Raw genomic sequence first — 18791 nt, 5'->3', positions numbered from 1 at the left:
ATAATTTGATTATTACATTTTATTATCTAAATCTTGAAAGTAAAGTTATCAAATAAATGTAGTAAAAAGTGCAATATTTGCCTCTGAATTGTGGACTATAATTATAGTAGCAAAAAATAATAAATACTCTAATTGACTATGGTTAGTTGTAGTTAAGTTATATTCCACCACTCTATTTTATTTAATTTTTTAGGGGATTTTATTTTAACATGTGGGATTTTTGTTTGTTTGTCCATAACCATAATTATAATTAAAACAATACAATTAGAAATAATTGTGATTAACCATGGACCGGTCTGACTGCATCGACACATCCGCCCCGTCACCCGGCTGCGGACCGCCTCCCCAGGATAAAGCCTCCGATACACGCACACAGCCGCTAGTTGGCCAACGGCAGAGGAGCTTTTTTGTCGTCCGGGGTTACTTCAGTTGGCACGCGTACTCATTCAGCCTCAACCAGGGGGTGGAAAAATACGGATAATCCCATATAAAGAGTCGAAACTACCGGGAAAAGCGACTGTTACCACAGGACAACCGTTAACGCCTGTTGTTCGGCCGGCTATCTTGTGTCGCCAACTCCGCGCATACGTAGTTTTACCCCCGCTAGCTTCGAGAAGAAAGGCCGTCGAGTTGACCCGGCGTCCATTATTTAACGGAGAGCGGAATCACCCTGGCACATCACGATTGCCCCTCTCTGCGTGGATCGGACAACCTTCGGAATCAAATAGGAACGAGCGTCGAGCGAGAGGATGGCTTTGAAACGGATCCACAAGGTAAGGACGACGTCGACCTAACTGTTAGTAGCGCTTGCTGCGCTAGCCTCCCCACACAGCGGTTACCGACTACTGTATCCGGTGGGGGAAACATGGCGGTGAAACGAGCCTTAAGTTTGTATTTGTGTGCGGTCATTTGTTGTGTCTTTTTTTTGTATTGAGGGTTGAGTGAGTTGACGATAGTTTTACGGATGTGGCTTCACGTCTGATGGGCTAACACCGCTAAGCTAGTTTAGCGAGCAGTTTCGGTTCCAGGTTCCGTGTGTTGGTCGAAGTCAAATGACGGATTAAAAGGAGAGAGGCCGCATGGATTGCTCAATAGTTAATTATTTTACGTAAACACCCTTATGATTGGACTGGTGTCTAGTGTTTCCAGCTTTTAAACGTTAATAGTTAAAAAAAAAAAAAATAGAACAAACGTGTTATACCAGCGGCGATACTCGTCGTTACCAGAACCCGTGACTCACATATGAGTGAGCAGTCGGAGCCGGCTTCATGATGCACTTCCCTGGTATGTGATCGTATTTGTTCGGTGCCATTGCACATCGCAGGGTGTGTTTTGATCGGGTCAGAGTAGAGTAAACACACCCTGAAGTGTTCCCTCTGCTGTTTACTAGGTTCTTATTTCAAGGAAACTCATAAACTTTCTTGTGAAACTGTGCCTCCACCGCACTCTGACGCAGCTGTGGCCCTAAAGTGAACGTTAGAGGTTGTAGTACACGTGCTGTTTAACTAGGGGGGGGGGGGGTTGATGATGATGATGATTATAACAACAAGAGGGCCCTTCTTTCCCTGAGCTAGTGCAGAGAAGGAAGAGATGGCAACATTCATACACAGGATGTTAAGTGCTAGTCAGCATTTGATCCTCATTGTTTTGGTTCTGAAGATTACTGTAGTCTAATTGATTTATTGTGCTGAACTTCTTCTCCTTACAGGAGCTTAACGACCTGGCTCGTGATCCCCCAGCACAGTGCTCAGCCGGCCCGGTGGGAGATGACAGTAAGTCTCTCCAAAGTTTTTAGTGCTGTTTGTCAGAAATGTCAGAACATTGTTGTTACGGTTACCCACAGACCAAAGATACACCCTCAACTATTTTCTCACTCATGTAGGAAAAATAACCATAATTAATCTTCACATTTAAGAAGCAGGAATACATTGTTTTTACTTTTTAAAATAACCAAAACAACTAGTCGGCCAATAAAAGGAGTTGCTGATACATTTTCTCGCGATGGACTAATCGTTTAGCTGACAGTGTGGTGAGGGAACCGTCAAAACTAAAATGGCAGCAAATATATTTTGGAGATGGAACTTATCTGAAAGCTTGAATTTAACAGAAATCATTATATTTCATGTTTAAATGAACTTGAAAAGCACAGATGGATGTAGGTATCGTGCCGAGAACTGACTACATTGGTCATTATTACCGCCACCCTAAGTAGAGTAATGGAACGTATAGTAAAACAAACACATTACCACCACAGACTATGAAAATGTTTTCCCTACAAAGGGAAATGGTGTTACTTGTATGCTGTAAAGACAGCTTAGAAAACTAGTTTCTGTCAGATCGCATACCTTCTCCTTTCCCTGTTTCCTTACATCTACTTTCTGTTCTCCGCAGTGTTTCACTGGCAAGCCACAATCATGGGACCTGTAAGTAGATCTTTATGCCGTAATTGTTGGTCTCTTTTTTTACGTTAAAGCAGCATGATGGTGTACCTGGCTTCCTTTTTTAAAGGTTAACATTTGACTTGATAATGAGACTCTGTGGACAAGTGGTTTTTAGATTATTCTATACAAAAATATGGAAATGTCATTCTTGCTTTTCAGAGTGACAGTCCATATCAGGGAGGAGTTTTCTTCTTGACAATTCATTTTCCAACAGACTACCCCTTCAAACCCCCCAAGGTAAGCTGATTCACACCCGAACAAAGACTCCTTTTCTTTTCCCCGCTTTGATACATTGGCGATATCTGTTTTATCCTTCACGCAACAGACACAAGTCTTGTTTACAACATTAAAATAATGAATTAATAGGAACTGGCTTCAAACATTGTATGTATATAAAAACTCATTTTGTACATATTTTTGTAAAACAGTTCCTCTAAAGTGAAACCAAGCAAAGCAGTTTGGAGTCATGAACCTATTTTGATTGTTTACAACCCTCTTAAAGTAATACCGGTCTTTCCAGCAGTTGATAGTGTCATTGGAGTCAAATATCTCTCCCTCCTGTCGGAATTTTTATTGCACAACATTGACCTGCTGTTCGCCCTATCTTACCTGTCTTTACTGTTTTGTTTTTTTTGTGTGTCCTTATTTCCTTCCAGGTTGCATTTACAACAAGAATTTACCACCCAAATATTAACAGTAACGGCAGTATCTGTCTGGATATTCTCAGATCACAGTGGTCTCCTGCACTTACTATTTCTAAAGGTACGGGCCATCATACGAGAACACTGCTCAAACGTCAATCTTGTGAACTATTAGATGACGTCAGTCTGTGACGTGCCAAATACATATCAAGAAAAACAAGACATGACTGCATTTAAACTGTGAAATATGTTTGGAATTTTTGCTTTGTACTTGCATTAATGTGATTTGTGGACACTTAACTAATGAAAGTTTTTTTTTAACCTGCTAAATAAGATCTGTGCTATTAAATGTGACATTTCTAAATACTGTGGCCTATAAAGGGTCTTGTTAATTCTTTATTTGTAGATAACTGTCAGTCAGTTTCATTCAAATGAGGCTCGTAGATGGGCTAAAATCCGTATTTGGTATTTTAATGTCCTCTTTTGAAAAATATTTGTGTTCTGTTTCTTGTAGTTCTTCTCTCCATTTGCTCACTCCTATGTGACCCAAACCCCGATGACCCACTAGTGCCAGAGATCGCACAAATCTACAAAACAGATAGTACGAAGTAAGTGTGAATGCGTTTTAACATTTCTCTAAATATGAACCAACCTTTTTTTCTCTCCCTAAAAGGAACAACTGCGTTCTAAACTTAATATCAGTTTATTAGGTACACCTGCAATGCAGTTTAATGCAACAGCCCAATCATCACTTTTAGAGAGTTGTTACTTCAAATTAACGAGGATTTTGGAGGCGGCAGCTTGTTTATGCTGTTAAGCCTACTCTCGCTGAAATAGACTCGGGGGGCAAAATAATGGAAACAACTTTCTGCATAATGCAGCAGAATGTAACAGCACTACAAACTACAGCCTCCAAAATTACCACAAATCAGCACCTCTCAAACAGTGAAGATACAACTACCTTCATGAAAGGATTTATTGCAGCACTGTTGTATTTTACTGCTTTTTTTCCTTTGCTACGTATACCTACTAAACTAGTAGCTGATTTGTATATTTTATGATTTGTAATCCACAATAAGCGCGACCTTCAGACGCCTAGTTGAATGATTATGTAACCTAGTTTTTTCTCTGTCAGGTACAATAAACTAGCTCAGGAGTGGACAACAAAGTATGCCTTGCTTTAGGGTAAGGGCAAGAGCCAGTGCTGCATCTTGAAGGGTGTTCTGGGTTTGGACTGTTGTGTTTGTGATTCTCTGGGCTCACTGACGGAACTGTAATTCTCTTGAGTCCCGCTTTTTACGTGCACTTTGATAACCTGTGGATGAAGCCTGATGCTGTAAATGCAGACGTTTACGAAAATATTTCAACCCAACCCATTGGTAAAATGGTCTCTTGCTATTGCGGACCAGAGAACTGAGGATCCACTTCGTCTGAATCAAAAAGTCCTGCAACTGTTTTCTGTTACGTAAATATCTGTTCCCACAGATTTCAAAACTAAAACCAAAAGGGTTTAACGGTCCAGAATCACCAATTTGACATCAAATAACTGTTTGTCTTTTTAAGAAGTTGCACTTGAACACACCTGAAAGACTGCAGATATATGTTTTGGGCATGTAGTGGAATTGCCCTAATATGTATACTGTTATCGTTATGGCCCACTGGCAGGTGTAAACATAACATCCGTCACAGTTCATAATGGGTCTGCCTTTAAATTTCTCAGTTTTTGTTGTGTTGTAAAGCTGTTCTCAGAAGGGACCGGACTGAAAAGGGGTTCATGATGCTGCATTCAAGGACACGCCAACAGTTGGTTGCCAAACAGATTGCAGAACTGCATTCATGAGCTATAATGTCTGAAACTGAATCCTAGTAGACAAACAATAAGGACCATTTGACTTTGTTTCCAGTTATCATGCTAATCATCAAGGTTGCAGTTAACAATTCTTATATATTAATCTTCCGACTGTTCCCTAAAAGATTTGTTTTGTAGAAGAAGAAAAAAAAAACATCCTATTTTCATTGACGCCATCTAATGTATTTAATTTTAATCTGAAGTCCAAAACCCCAAGATCTTCCGTTTGCTATTTTTGCTTTAACAAAACGTAACTTATCTTTGCAGCTCAACTCTCCACAATTACTGGAAATGCACACCTTCATTTATTTGAGTTATGTTGTGGCCATTTCAAATTTAGATAAATTGAATTGTGTAGGCCGGCATGCGTAACGAGCCTAAAAATATATTCTCAGTGGTTAGTTAACCGTTACTGAAATAAAGAAATATAGTATTTGATACTTAAATGCTTTTTTTTTTTATTATATCCTCTGGGAATGAGCTTTTGATTATTGTAACCGAGAAGCTGAGTTTTCTGTGCATGTAAACATATTCACTAACTCAGCATGAAATGGTTTGGTGTGGTAAAACTATAATTATCCTTTGTCAAAGAAGTATTGCACAGTTTTCAAATTAAGAAATAGTTTAGTTTGTACTTAGTGTATTTTTATTATGAAGTTCTTTAAACAAAGAATACAGATTTATAAAATGACCGACATCAAATGTTTTTATGCCGAACATGAGAAGTGTTTGCTTGAAGCTTCCTAAAGTAATTTTCCTTTTTTTTTCTCTTCTCTTTGCAGATACACCAAAATGGCAAAAGACTGGACACACAAATACGCAATGTGATTGCATCATTTGGAAAGCTGGTGGAAAATGTTGTTGCTGGTTCAAACAAAAAAACATACAGGATTTTGTTTTACTTTTTCACTTGTTTCTTTTCTCTCTTTTTTTTGGTTAATCAGAGCATTTTACCCTCCTCCTTTTTCCACCTGCGCGCTTATAAGAAGATAGTGTTTTCTCTCTAGGACACGTGCCAGTTTTCTGTGAAGTTTTAACTCATTTTATACGGAGTTTAAAAAAATAAAATAAAAACTGAACGCTCTACTTGAGCTGATGACGTTTACTCGGCACACACTTAGTAGAATCTGATGCTACTGGTCTCCTGAACACCATCCGCCCCGTTTATGATCCAGCTGGTTGACTGGCTGCACCCTGTGCGATTTTGATATTTACTTTATTCTAAGCTGGATTTCTCAAAGCACTTACAGAGAAGCCCGTCTTTTGCCATACCTGTAAACTCTGAATTTTAAAGTTTAAATTTGGTGAAATTCTGCTGCATTTCTTTTTCTTTCTTTTTTGAAAGTGATTTAAAAAAAATCCGATCTGAAAGATTTGGCAAAACTGGTTTCGTGGCTCGTGTATCCTCATGGACTGGTGTGATGTCAGTATGTTCTTCTGATCTTTAGTATAGGAATCCATTACCTGAGGAAAGAAGTGTATCTTATTCCACTATCAAAGTGTGTGTCCAGAGAAGCACAGCAGTATATATCAATGTTAAGAAAACAAAATATAAGAACTTCAATGTTGTATTTTATGCATGTTAATGAAAGTAGGCTATTATATCTGATGTGTTTCTGCAAATTTAAGTGGATTGGAAGGCTGAACAGTTGGAAGAAATGTGGTTCCCCTGAAAAGGCTTTCTATTTCTTTTTCATTACTTAGAAGCAAGTAGATGAGCTATTAGTCTTACGCCCAATCAAACACTGTCTTCTTGTAGCCCTAAAATATTGATGCAAAGCAAATGGTTGATAATCAACTTGTGGCTCTGTTTCTTTTTAGTTTTCCCTTCAATAAAGTTACTTAAAACCATGCAACAAATCGGGTATTGTGTATTATTTTTTTCTTGTAAAAATTTAAACACTTGTTTAAATACAAAGGTTCTTGGAAACTGATGTCACAGTTTAGTTTAGCATTTATATCCCAGATTCATCATTTTGATAAACATTGTGCCTGTAACACAAAGGTGGAGCGCCGTCAGCTGTCTTAATAAAGTCTTTAATGTTTCAGCAATCTCTTTTTTTTTTTTTTCCAAATTCCAACGAGGTTAATGACTTTGCATATTTATATTTTCCCTCTGGGAAACTGCCATATAATTTTGTCAAATGTATGATTTCAGTTTGCAAAAAACAAGCATCTCACTGTGACTGATCATAAATAAGTAACCTTCTGGCAGTATATATTTATGCTAATAGCTTATAGACTTTGAATGCAGCACTTTTAATTGTAACATTATTTAACACTAATTATTTTACTTGAGTAAAAACTACATTTGTAGACTGAATTATTTTTCCCCCACCGAAGAATGCAACAGTATTCTTTTAGGTTCTCAAAAATGTATGAATTGTCCAATATTATCAAAATACTAATAACTTTATTTTCTTTATTACTACAATACTACATTATTTATTATTTATTTTAACATGCTATTTGGATTCCACACAATAAGCGGTCGCGCGTTACATTTTAAATCTCGGATTTCGCGCGAAGACTTTGATCACATGACTGTCACGAGGAGTTCACATTACAAACCCGGAAGAGCCTGTCCACAAACGACAACAAAACCCAGATGGTACTTCTGAAGAGGATTCCCGCGACTTACTTCGTCAAAAAAACTAACTAAAAACTATGACTCTGTGTGGGAACTCTAAATGTGTTGTATTGTGTTTGTTTTTGGGAGTTTCATCGGGACTTGGTTCAGTAGCTCTGAGTCTGAACGGTAAATGGAGTCTTTCAAACTCCGACGGTTCCGTGTCGCTGCCCGCTGAGGTTCCCGGATGTGTTCATTCAGCTTTACAGCAACAGGGATTTATCCAGGTACGTAAATAGAGTACTGCACGGGGGATTTATACCTACATCTTGTCAAGATCAACTCCCTTTATCCTATTTAATTACAACATGCAATATATATATAAATAATGTTAACTTAGTATTTATATCTCAATAAAATAGATGTACAAATATATATATATATAAATATATATATATATATATATATATATATATATTTGTACATCTATTTTATTGAGATATAAATACTAAGTTAACATTATTTATATATATATATATATATATATATATATATATATATATATATATATATATATTCACTAGTATAAAAAAAAAATAAAACACGTCTAGATTTTCATCTTGGGAATTTATAGACAATATAAATAAGTAAGTAAACGAGAAACTAAAATGATTTATACATTTGTTTAATCTTTTATTTTGAGGCGAAATTTTCTAAATCCTGGATACTGCCCTTTTGTTTGGCATAAAATAGCAGGGGTCAGTAATGTATCAGTGTGTACTGAAAGGAATTAAATAGAAAAAGAGGTCAATCATTTTGTACTTTTCTTTCAGGACCCATACTTCAGATTTAACGATGTTTCTTATCGGTGGATTGCCTTTGACAACTGGACGTACACGACCACGTTTACCGGCTCAACCCAGCTGAGGTCGGTATGATGATTTACGTGATTGTTTTAAAGCATCTTTCCTGTTCCCGACTCACCTGTGGTGTTCATCCACAGAGCCAGTCAGAAGGTGCTGCTGGTCTTTGACGGCGTTGACACTGTTGCATCGATTTGGCTCAATGGACTCGCTGTCGGGAAGACGGACAACATGTTTCGTAGATATGTATGTTCACTGGAAAACAAGCAGTTCACGATGCACTGTGCACATTTTCTTACATGCACCACTTGTTTGCTTTCTTTCATCTGCTTTTGGTGTGTAGGACTTCCCAGTCAGCGACTTGCTGAAGGACGGGGATAATGTGCTGAAAGTGAGCTTGTTGTCTCCGATTCTTTATGCGTCTGAGCGGAGGAAAGCTCACTCCGCCTACAGAGTTCCTCCTGAATGTCCTCCAGATGTCCAGAAGGGGGAATGTCACGTCAATTTCATCAGAAAAGTAAGAAAGTCCTGAAAGTAAAACAAATGAGTCAAATCAGATACATTTTATCCAATAGATCTTTTAAAACTATTATGTGACAGACTGGATTGGATCTAAAAGTTTGTTCCAAGAAGATTAGTTAATTGTTTTGATGCTAAAAAAAAAAGAATAGGATGATCTCCATCTGATTTGAAAGGTGATTTTATGTATGACACCTGGTTTGGATGTTGGAAAGATAAAGCCAGAAAATCATCACACTGGATGGATAATAGAATGATAGATATATGTAAATAAAAATGGTATTAACATTTTATTTATTCAAAGTTTTGCATTTTATTCAGAGCATTGACAACATCGGTGAAATGTATTGTTTTAATAATTTTGGGCCTATTTAATAATTATTTAAACAGGAGTTTTTTTTCTCCAATTCTGATTTGCAATGTGCAGTATTTTGTTTTATTTTTGCATCTGCACTAAAAACTAACCGTCGTCTCACCCCAACCTGTGCTTTCCCCCTCATTTTCAAATTGTAAACCTCCTGGTTCACTTTTAAAGTTAAATGTCCTTAGAGGGCAAACATGTCAGCTTAAAAAAAGCCATAAAAATACTAGATATTAATATTATATTCCACTTTCACTGACTTAAATTGTGTAACCAACATCTGTCCTGATCATAACTTGCAAATATGAATATGTTTTTAGAATGTAATCCTTTAGATGCCTGTCTGTTTACATAATGCCACTGTTGTTTTTTTTAATGGACTAAATGCTTGATTTATTGATTTATTTCTACTTTTCCATCGTCTGGGATTTGTCAATGATTAGCAGAAATATTGACTTTAATGCATTTAAACTTTTTGCGCAGGAAACCAGAAAAATAACATTTATTTGTCCCATAAATATGAGAAATGGCTCATTGTGGTGGAAAATAGGTAAAACTACATGTTAAAGGCAGGTCTTAGATTGATATAAAATAATGTATGACTTCATGTTTTAATGCGGACATGTATTGGCTACAAAGTTCATTATATTTTTATTATGAAGTTGAACTTCCAAAAATCTAAAAACCCTTGCCAAATGTTTGCCGTATGCATTATAATTTAAAAGCCAAAAATGTCCCGAGTGGAACACAAGGGTTAATAAATGTAGAATCAGTCTCACACCTTTATCACCTTCACTCAAATTTTAACAGCGATCTAAAACTCAGTTTCTCTGTTCTGCTGAAGGAACAAAGCTCTTTCAGTTGGGATTGGGGCCCTTCGTTCCCCACGATGGGACTGTGGAAGGGAGTCCAACTGGAGGCGGTTGATGTCCTGCAGCTCATCCAGGTTTCCTCTGTTCCCCTACGCAGTACGTCTCATCTAATCTTCATCACCAAGCTTGTGTTGGGAAAAAACACAAAAACTAAGGAATACTGTTGAACATAGGGAGGATTTGAGGCAGCATGATGCGATTTAGTTCAACAGCACCACAAACTGTAGCTTATAAAATGTCCATATAATTTAGACTGAATTCGATTAATATTGGGGTCTCTAACAAGTTGACAGCTGAGCGTAGATTGGAATTTTATTTTGAAAATCACATTTTCAGAATAAATCTAAAGTTATTTTCCGTTTTCTTGCAGTACTACTTTGTCTCACCCTAAATGAAATAATCTAATCTGTGTTTTTCCGTCTTTTATTTATTGTCTATATACTTTGTTTGTCTGTCTAGATCTCAGCCTCTCTCAGTGGAGAGTCCAGGTTGAGCTTCTCGTCCATGCGGTCCAGACAACTAATGGGCAAATCATTCTCTCCATACCCGAGCTGGACTCAGAGCAGATCCTGCAGACACAGTTTCTCCCAGGAAAGACCAAGAACAGTTTCACCCTAAACATCAATACGGTACTCCATACAATTTGGTCAAACAGTTTTTAGATTTTCAGTTTGAGAGGAATATCCTCCTGTGCTTTCGAAAGACGAAGTTGTGAATTGTTTTAAAGAGGCTGCCCTGTTTAAATGTATGTTATGTGTGCGACCATCTCACTGAAGTGTTTTGAGAGCTTTTCTTTCTACCTCCAGAGCAGCCAGGTGAAGCTGTGGTGGCCCAACGGACACGGAGACCAACCCTTTTATCGTCTCACTGTCCGAGGCTTTCAGGGTCGGTTTTTGATCCTGAATACAGATTTAAAGGTTAGAGTTCACTAACAGTCTCCTGGTGTGCTATTTAGGCATTTAGCTGCAGAGTGTATTGTGAAATAAGTTCATCAGTAAAATCGTTTGACATCCAATAGAAGATTAGATTATACTCATGATGCCTCGAGAGTCATGATAAGTTACTGATTTATACAGCACACATTGTTACGCAGGAAAACAACAACGACCATGTTTTTGTTAAGATTAATTTATACATGTAAAAGTAAATCACTGGGTGGCGCTGCAGCAGTGAAATAGAAAGGAGCTGCTCCAGTGAGGGTATTTCAAATCCCGGTCTTGTTATGAACACCAACAGCATTTCTTTATTTGGTAAATGTTGCTCATGGCATGACTAGCGCTGCAACTAATGATTGTTTTCATAATCGAATAATTTATTAATTGGCGACTATTTTCTTGAAAAATCGTTCTCCATCCCAGTTTCTCAAGTTGATGTCATTAAAAGTCTTGTTTTGTCAGTCCAAACCCCAAAGATATTCAGTTAAATATGATACAAAACAGAGGAAAGCAGGAAATCTCCATATTTAAGAGGCTGAAAATCAGCATTCTCTGCCATTTTTTGCTTTAAATTACTTTGACGATTATCAAAATAGTTGGTGATTTTTTTAATTTTTCTCTTGCTCGACTAATCGTTGCAGCTCTAGAAAAGAAAAAAATTTAAAGACATCAGTTGCGAAAAACACACTCCTGTGCACGATTTACAGACATGTTTTTAAATGTCTGGGTGCTAAGGTTAAAAATCTTGGGGCATCTTTTTTCTACCTACTTCTAACTGAAATCTTGTTATTGTTCCCCTAAAGAAAAAACAACTAAATTCATAATGAGTGTGTTTTACAGTGTTTGATGAAAACCTCTCCTGCAGGTGTATTTTCGCTCAGTAGAACTTGTCCAGGAGCCAGTTGTCGGCTCTCCAGGCTTGAGCTTTTATTTTCGCATCAATGGGAAACCAATTTTCCTCAAAGGCTCCAACTGGATCCCAGCCCACTCCTTCCAGGACCACGTGACTCCTGCTGTGTGAGTTTAGTTTGAAAAGCTTTTTTTCCACACCTTTTTTCTTGATTCTTCTGAGTCCGGCCGAGTGGACCGACCTGCTCTCTGTTTGTCTCGCAGCTTAAGGAACTTGTTGCAGTCGGCCGTGGACGCGAGCATGAACGCCCTCAGGGTCTGGGGAGGAGGAGTGTATGAACAGGATCTTTTCTACAGCATCTGTGATGAGATGGGAATCATGGTAACTACTGGCGTCCTCTCGTGAGATCAATATAGTATTTTATGTACCATTTCATATGCAGAAATAGCAATACAATAGTAATGGGTGGTTACAGGTGACATTTAACAGATTAGGTCGCCTAAAAAAAAGGAATCCCTGATAAATGATATTTCCTCCCAATGCTGCCTGCACAATTGATCTATGTTTTCTGTTTCATTTTGTAATTGGCTTCTAGACTTTTGCACTATTGTGATTGCTTGTGTTTCTTCTTGGACACTAAGTGTTCAGTTCATTTTAACGCTTGGTCCCACAGCAGAAGTCCATGTACAAACCAAGTATTTTGTAAAGCTTTTGATACAAAGATGTGACAGATGTTTTCACAGACAGATAAAAAATAAAGCATAAATCAGAAAGTAAAGTTCCCTTTTAATCATCACTGTAACAAACCAGTACTGAAGAAATGCAGAGTGTTTCAGGACAGATAATGAAATGTTTCTGTATGATTTTGACTGTGTCATTACTTAGGCTCAAAGTGTTAAAATTGGTGTCTTTAGGTTTGGCAGGACTTCATGTTTGCCTGTGCAATGTATCCCACTGAGGACGACTTCATACTGACAGTCAGAGAAGAAGTCATCCAACAGGTGAGCGGTGTATTTATTTCATCTTTTATTTCATCATAGAATATGTCGTATCTGGAGAATTCATATAAACCACATGGAAAGATTACAAAAACACATTTTACACGGCAAATCACCCAAAACACGTTTTAAAATGCCATAAAATACACATATTTTTGCAGCATTTGAAGCTACTTTGAGGCATTCAAAACTTTTTTGTTGCATCCTGTCTCGACATTAAATGTACTTGTTTTGGTTTTTACTCTTCAGGTCCAGCGCCTCAAGTCTCATCCCTCCATAATCACTTGGAGTGGGAACAACGAAAACGAAGCTGCTCTGGCAACAGACTGGTTCAACATCCCAGTTTCTCAGAGACCTACATACCTGAAAGACTATGTGACGCTGTATGTGAACAACATAAAGGCGGTCGTTCAAGAGGTGAGAGTCAAATTATACGTCAAGTCTAAGAAATGGTTTTACATTTTTAATAGATAACTGATGGTTAAAATAGTTAAATGCTTATAAGCGGGTGACTTCCTTGTCATCGATCGGTGGGTCCAATCAGCTGACCCGTTTTTAGTTTGATCTTTTGCTGAAACCGTGTTCATCATTTTCACATTGAACTTGTTTATATTTTGGACTCCCGCATTGGGAAAGTGAGTTAAGCATACGTTATAAAACAGGAGACCATCATCAGCATAAAAAGAAATCAGAAACATATGAAGGAACCTTCAGGGCGAGGAAAATCCAGAAACATCAGCAATTGTTACTTACAATTGCTACTTACTGTAAACATTCAAAGTTGGCCCCGGCTCAGACGCACACATCACCTGATCGAACTTAAGGAAAGTCATAGTTAGGATTTATGTTTTTGTAAAGGAAAAATGACAATGCAAAAGATATTTAATCATTTACCAACGTTTCTCTGTACCATAAAGAAGTCTGTCATGTCGAAACATTGGTAAATATCGTTTGCATCGTGGCTACGAGTGTGCAGCTGTTTTTCCTTTACACTTATGTTTTCACTGTAGTCAGCACTGCTGTGATTTTCCCTCTCTCATCCCAGATTTATGTTTTTAAAAGCTTTATCATGACCATCTTAATTTCTCCTTCAGGAGGACCAGAGTCGCCCGTTCCTCGTCTCCAGCCCAACAAACGGGGCTGAATCAGAGCAAGAGGGCTGGGTGGCAGCGAACCCCTACGACCCGCACTACGGGGACACACACTTCTACAGCTACACTCTGGACTGCTGGGATTGGAGGACTTTCCCTCGAACACGTTTCGCCTCCGAGTATGGCTTCCAGTCCTGGCCGTCCTTCTCCACTCTGCTCCCGGTGACTGAATAAACCTTTCCAGTTGTGTTGGTTTTTCTTGGTGGTTTTATAAGCAGATTTAAATCAAAGAATTTTCAATGTGTTTGGATCTCTTTTGTGCCAATTTTTATAGTTTTGGGATGTCACATCCAACACATTTCCTAGGCTGCATTCCTTTAAAAAAAAAATACAATGGGGTACTTTAATTCTTTTTTTTAAATTAAGAGGCAAGAATACATTCTGACTACTGCTACTATTAATACATACATAGTTTATTAATAAATAAATAAGAATAAAAACAAAATTTCAAGACAGGAAGATATTAAATAAAACTAGATCAAATGAAACTGTGATGACATAGTGATCTAATTAAGAAAGCAGGCTTTCTGAGGTAAATGCTGACTTTTTCCATCACACCAAAGAAGTTTATTGTTGTTTTTTTAGGTGGTGTAACGTTTCCATCTATTTTGTGATCTTTCAGGTCTCCATCAAAGAGGACTGGAGCTACAACAGTAATTTCTCTTCCCACCGTCAACACCATGAGGATGGAAACCAGCAGATGTTACTGCAGGCTGCTCTACACTTCAAGCTGCCAAACTCCACGGATCCCTTGAAAAGATTTACAGATACACTCTACATCACTCAGGTAAATCACACAAACTACCCTTGACTTGTGTCAAACAATAACCCCTTCCTTTAAACCACCAACAACAACCACCCATCAAATGCAATTCTTTCAGAAATCTCCCAATGTCAGAAGTTCGAGATAACAAATCGCAGCATGGACTTTTTTTACGGGGTTCCTCAAGGTCTTGGTGTCCTAATGCATTATTTTGGAAGGACTTTTGGCCCTTTTTTATCAAATAAATAATTGCTCCAAAATTGAGACATAAGTGAGCATGGGGTTGGCATCACATACGTCCATTACAATGTCCTAAGCTCTTTTACACTTTAGCATATCATTCCAATGAATGAATGAATAATAATACTTTTTATTGATGATTTAAGACTAGAACAACTTCTCGTCGACAGTTGTCCTGCTGTCAGGGGATCTTTATGGGGTAAAGATCCCCTGCCTCCCACCCCATACCGCTCTAAAAGAAAGAAGTGGTTGACAGGTTGAAAAATGCAGTTTACACGTAGGAATGATCACGTTTCATGTCCAGGTCATGCAGGCTGAGTGTGTGAAGACACAGACTGAGTTTTATCGGCGAAGTCAGAGTGAGATCATTGAGGGCAAAGGTCGAACTATGGGCGCTCTGTACTGGCAGCTGAACGATGTTTGGCAAGCACCTTCCTGGTCATCGATCGGTGAGTGAACGCCTACTCAGCACACACATTTTTGAGTGAAGTGCATTGATCAAAATCTATTATAATGAAAATATGTTCACGATCAATCCAATAATAATTTCTTTGTGTGTGCAGAGTTTGGTGGGAAGTGGAAAATGCTGCATTATTTTGCGCAGAACTTCTTTGCCGCCGTCCTGCCAGTCAGCTTCGAGGATGGCGACACACTGTTCATCTACGCCGTCTCAGACCTGAGTCACGACCTGAAGCTCAGGGCTGTGGTGCGTTTTCAACTGTAAACTGTCTCTTTGCATTGCATTCATTGTGCAGGCAGTGTTTGTCCAAACCACTTACAATGAGCACATTCAAACTCCAAAGGAACAAAAAGCTGAATGTAAAAAAAGAAAAAACTGCATCCCTCTCAAACAAACAACTGGAAGTGTACTCGGTGAGATAACACAAGTGAGCTCTCCACACAATTCAACAATAAGAAAAATATACTGCATTAATAGAAAACACGATTACCAAACAGACATTCAATTAAGTTTCCCCGATAGTTAGAAATAATAACTATGATTTAATTCATTACTTTTCTCCTTTCCTCTTACTTTTGAAGTTTTCAGTGCAGAATTTCCTTTAACTTAAAATAGAAAGATAATTTACAAAAGTGCATTTAACACTGGAGTTATAACAATAGGGCGTGGTAGGACCAGCACTGTACAATTTGGATTTAAGCTGCTAATTTATGATGGTTTTCTTTAAATTGCATGTTGACAAGATTTCAAATTTCATTCCTGGATACTGATAAAACACTACACAATAAATCCAAGCGAGTTATTCACATAATAATAAATACATAATAATAAATAATAAATAATTAGAAATAAAATAAAGATGCAACGCAACTTAGAAAACAGTTATTATTATTCCTCATTTATAATTATTATTATTCTCATTGCTTTTGTTGAACATAAAAATGTTAACGCTTCTCTGGGTGTGTGGAAGCTCTCTGAGGCAAATTTGGGATTTTGGGCTATGCAAAATAAATTGAATTGAATTGAACTCGAGATTTAAACCGATCCTATAACTGATCCTAACATCAGTTCTTCACCTCCTCCGTTTTAGTAACCTTTACTGGCTATTTTTAATCAAATGTGTGACACGTGTGCAGAAACCGGTCTGTTCTTTTGTGTATCAGGTGTCCGTGTACTCCTGGTCTGATCTGGATCCGGTGTGCACGCTGAAGTCGGACCTGCTCACGGTCTCTGGAGGCAGCGCTGCGACCATTTTTAAACAGCCAGTCGCCGCCCTGCTGGCAGGATGTGGAAGCTGCACCCGCCTCACCTGCCTGCTCACCTTCCACCTGGAGGACAGCGGCGGCCAGCAGGGTCCCACCAACCACCACTTCTTGTGCTCACCCAAAGACGCTCAGGGACTCCAGAGACCCAACATCACAGTAAGACACCGTGTTCAAAAGCCTGCTTTTATCTATCTATCTATTTATCTATCTATCTATCTATCTATCTATCTATCTATCTATCTATCTATCTATCCTCTCTATCTATCTATCTATCTATCTATCTATCTATCCTCTCTATCTACCCATTCGTTTATTCATACACTGATTTAAAATAACACATAGAAGCAGTGAGGGAAGAGTATATTAATCTATAATCTATAGCGGGGTGTCACATTGACCTCGATGGAAAACGTCATGAGGTCAAGGAAAGATGTGAAGGACAATTCATGAAGACTTAGAAGAGGACAACTTTATTTATAACACATGAGCAAACAGAATCACACTTCAAGGAAGAAAGGTTTTAATTGATCCATAATGTACAAATAAACAGCAACGACGGATGTTACAGGACGTTTTCACTGCAGACATTTTTATGTGTCATTCCCGGTTGAACACAGGTGTGGTTAATAACATTAATTACGGCCATGTTCCATTTAGATGTGCCCTGGTATTGTGCAGGCTGCCTCACTGGAATGACTTTGACGCACTCAATAATTAATTTGATAAATTGCATGACATGACAAAAAAAGCTGTGGGGAAAAGGGCTAATTGACAAACAAATGGTGCGTCACTTTAAATGTTGCTGCCGCAAGGAATTGTGGGACAGTATTATCTCCTGTGTTCCCTATGCTAATAAGAAAGGAAGCATTTAAGCACCTTTCCTTGGCATTTAGAGGATTCAGCAAGCTCTTTATCATGGCTGCTACTTCTATACGTCCAGGTCTTTTCACTCAGTTAGGAACCTTTAGCCACAAAAGACTATTCGACCACAGCCTATGTATTTCAAGTGTGTGTGTGTGTGTGTGTTTCCCTGCAGGCCAAGGTGCAGGAGGATGAGGCCGGCTACAGCGTCACCCTCCACTCTGCCTCTGTGGCTGCCTTCGTCTGGCTCGATGTGGGAAACATCCCTGGACGCTTCGGCTCCAACGGCTTCCTGATGCCTTCTAGAAACAGGACGGTCCGTTTTACCGCTTGGCGTAACACCAGCGTCGCGGAACTCTCCAGATCGCTCACCGTCACGTCTTTAAGGGACGTATACTGACCTGAGACCAGCCAGCCTCCGCGTGGAGGCAATTGACTGTCTTGTTTGACCTTTGTGGGTTTTTGAGTGTCAGAAAGTTTTTTTTTTGGGACTCAAGCTGACACTTATTACCAATTTTCTAAATATTAAAACTTGTTTTCTTGCCGAACCAAATCTTTTTTTTCTTCTTATAGGAGCAGAAAAGCCTCCGAAAACGGCAGTTAGACCTGCACATTTCCAAACAAAGGAAACTATTGAAGGTGGTTTTAGCAGCTCAAGGCAACAGGGTGACCCACTGTATTCAGTCAGTAAGGAAACGTTGGCACACGGCAGGCTTTTTTGTGAAGCATTCATTCACTCAAAAAAACATTGGACGAAGGAATGAAATGAGATTTTGATAAAGGTGACCAAGCCAATATAAATCTCTCACGTCTTTGATTATTTAGCTGCTGAAACAGACGAATAATTCATTAATTAAGTTAAATTAAATTAAATGGCAAATTGTCTCATTTCCTGCACTGATCAGAAGACAAAATATAATCTAAACCGGTTTTGATCTTTCAGATAAATTTGTGTATGTGTAAATGTGTTTGTACTGAATGTAGATACATTTGTATAGCTTTGTTGTTGGGCAGCAAACAGTTGTATTCTATTTAAATAAGTTGTATCAACTGCAATTCAGCATTTGTAAAATACAAATTACAAAAATAAATATTTTTTTATTAAATCAAATCTGCTTCTATTCTGATCTTTATATGTTTTAGTGTATCACTC

General features: G+C 38.2%; 2 protein-coding genes across 3 annotated transcripts; both read left to right on the top strand.

Annotated features, from left to right (window-relative positions):
- The first annotated feature begins 408 nt into the window (after positions 1-408).
- Positions 409-6782, top strand: LOC306746049 (ubiquitin-conjugating enzyme E2 D2-like). 2 transcript variants are annotated; one of them, XM_079228914.1, is made up of 8 exons: positions 409-773; positions 1709-1772; positions 2392-2423; positions 2601-2678; positions 3098-3203; positions 3597-3690; positions 4218-4267; positions 5714-6782. In XM_079228914.1, the coding sequence occupies exons 1-7, from the start codon at positions 750-752 to the stop codon at positions 4264-4266; spliced, it is 447 nt and encodes a 148-aa protein (XP_079085040.1). In that variant the 5' UTR covers positions 409-749; the 3' UTR covers position 4267; positions 5714-6782. The 2 variants fall into 2 exon arrangements, with proteins under 2 accessions (XP_079085040.1, XP_079085041.1); XM_079228915.1 differs by lacking the exon at positions 4218-4267.
- On the top strand, positions 6340-18702 carry manba (mannosidase, beta A, lysosomal; the record flags this gene model as incomplete). The annotated part of the gene is made up of 18 exons (XM_079219422.1): positions 6340-6358; positions 7651-7787; positions 8334-8428; positions 8504-8609; positions 8707-8880; positions 10088-10211; positions 10575-10744; positions 10922-11032; positions 11916-12067; positions 12164-12281; positions 12815-12901; positions 13148-13315; positions 13993-14211; positions 14672-14836; positions 15357-15501; positions 15616-15758; positions 16676-16933; positions 17814-18702. The coding sequence occupies 18 exons, from the start codon at positions 6340-6342 to the stop codon at positions 18036-18038; spliced, it is 2616 nt and encodes an 871-aa protein (XP_079075548.1). The 3' UTR covers positions 18039-18702.
- Positions 18703-18791: the final 89 nt, after the last annotated feature.

Source organism: Taurulus bubalis (assembly GCF_910589615.1).
Source record: "Taurulus bubalis genome assembly, chromosome: 1".
Lineage (NCBI taxonomy): Eukaryota > Metazoa > Chordata > Actinopteri > Perciformes > Cottidae > Taurulus > Taurulus bubalis.
This window is presented reverse-complemented; position numbering and strand designations above follow the sequence as displayed.

Bases quoted from the DNA above. Each gene is read 5' to 3' on its own strand.
- LOC306746049 (XM_079228914.1), top strand. From the start codon at position 750: ATGGCTTTGAAACGGATCCACAAG. The intron at 1,773-2,391 runs GTAAGTCTCTCC...TGTTCTCCGCAG, and splicing joins CGGCCCGGTGGGAGATGACA to TGTTTCACTGGCAAGCCACA. The intron at 2,679-3,097 runs GTAAGCTGATTC...ATTTCCTTCCAG, and splicing joins ACCCCTTCAAACCCCCCAAG to GTTGCATTTACAACAAGAAT.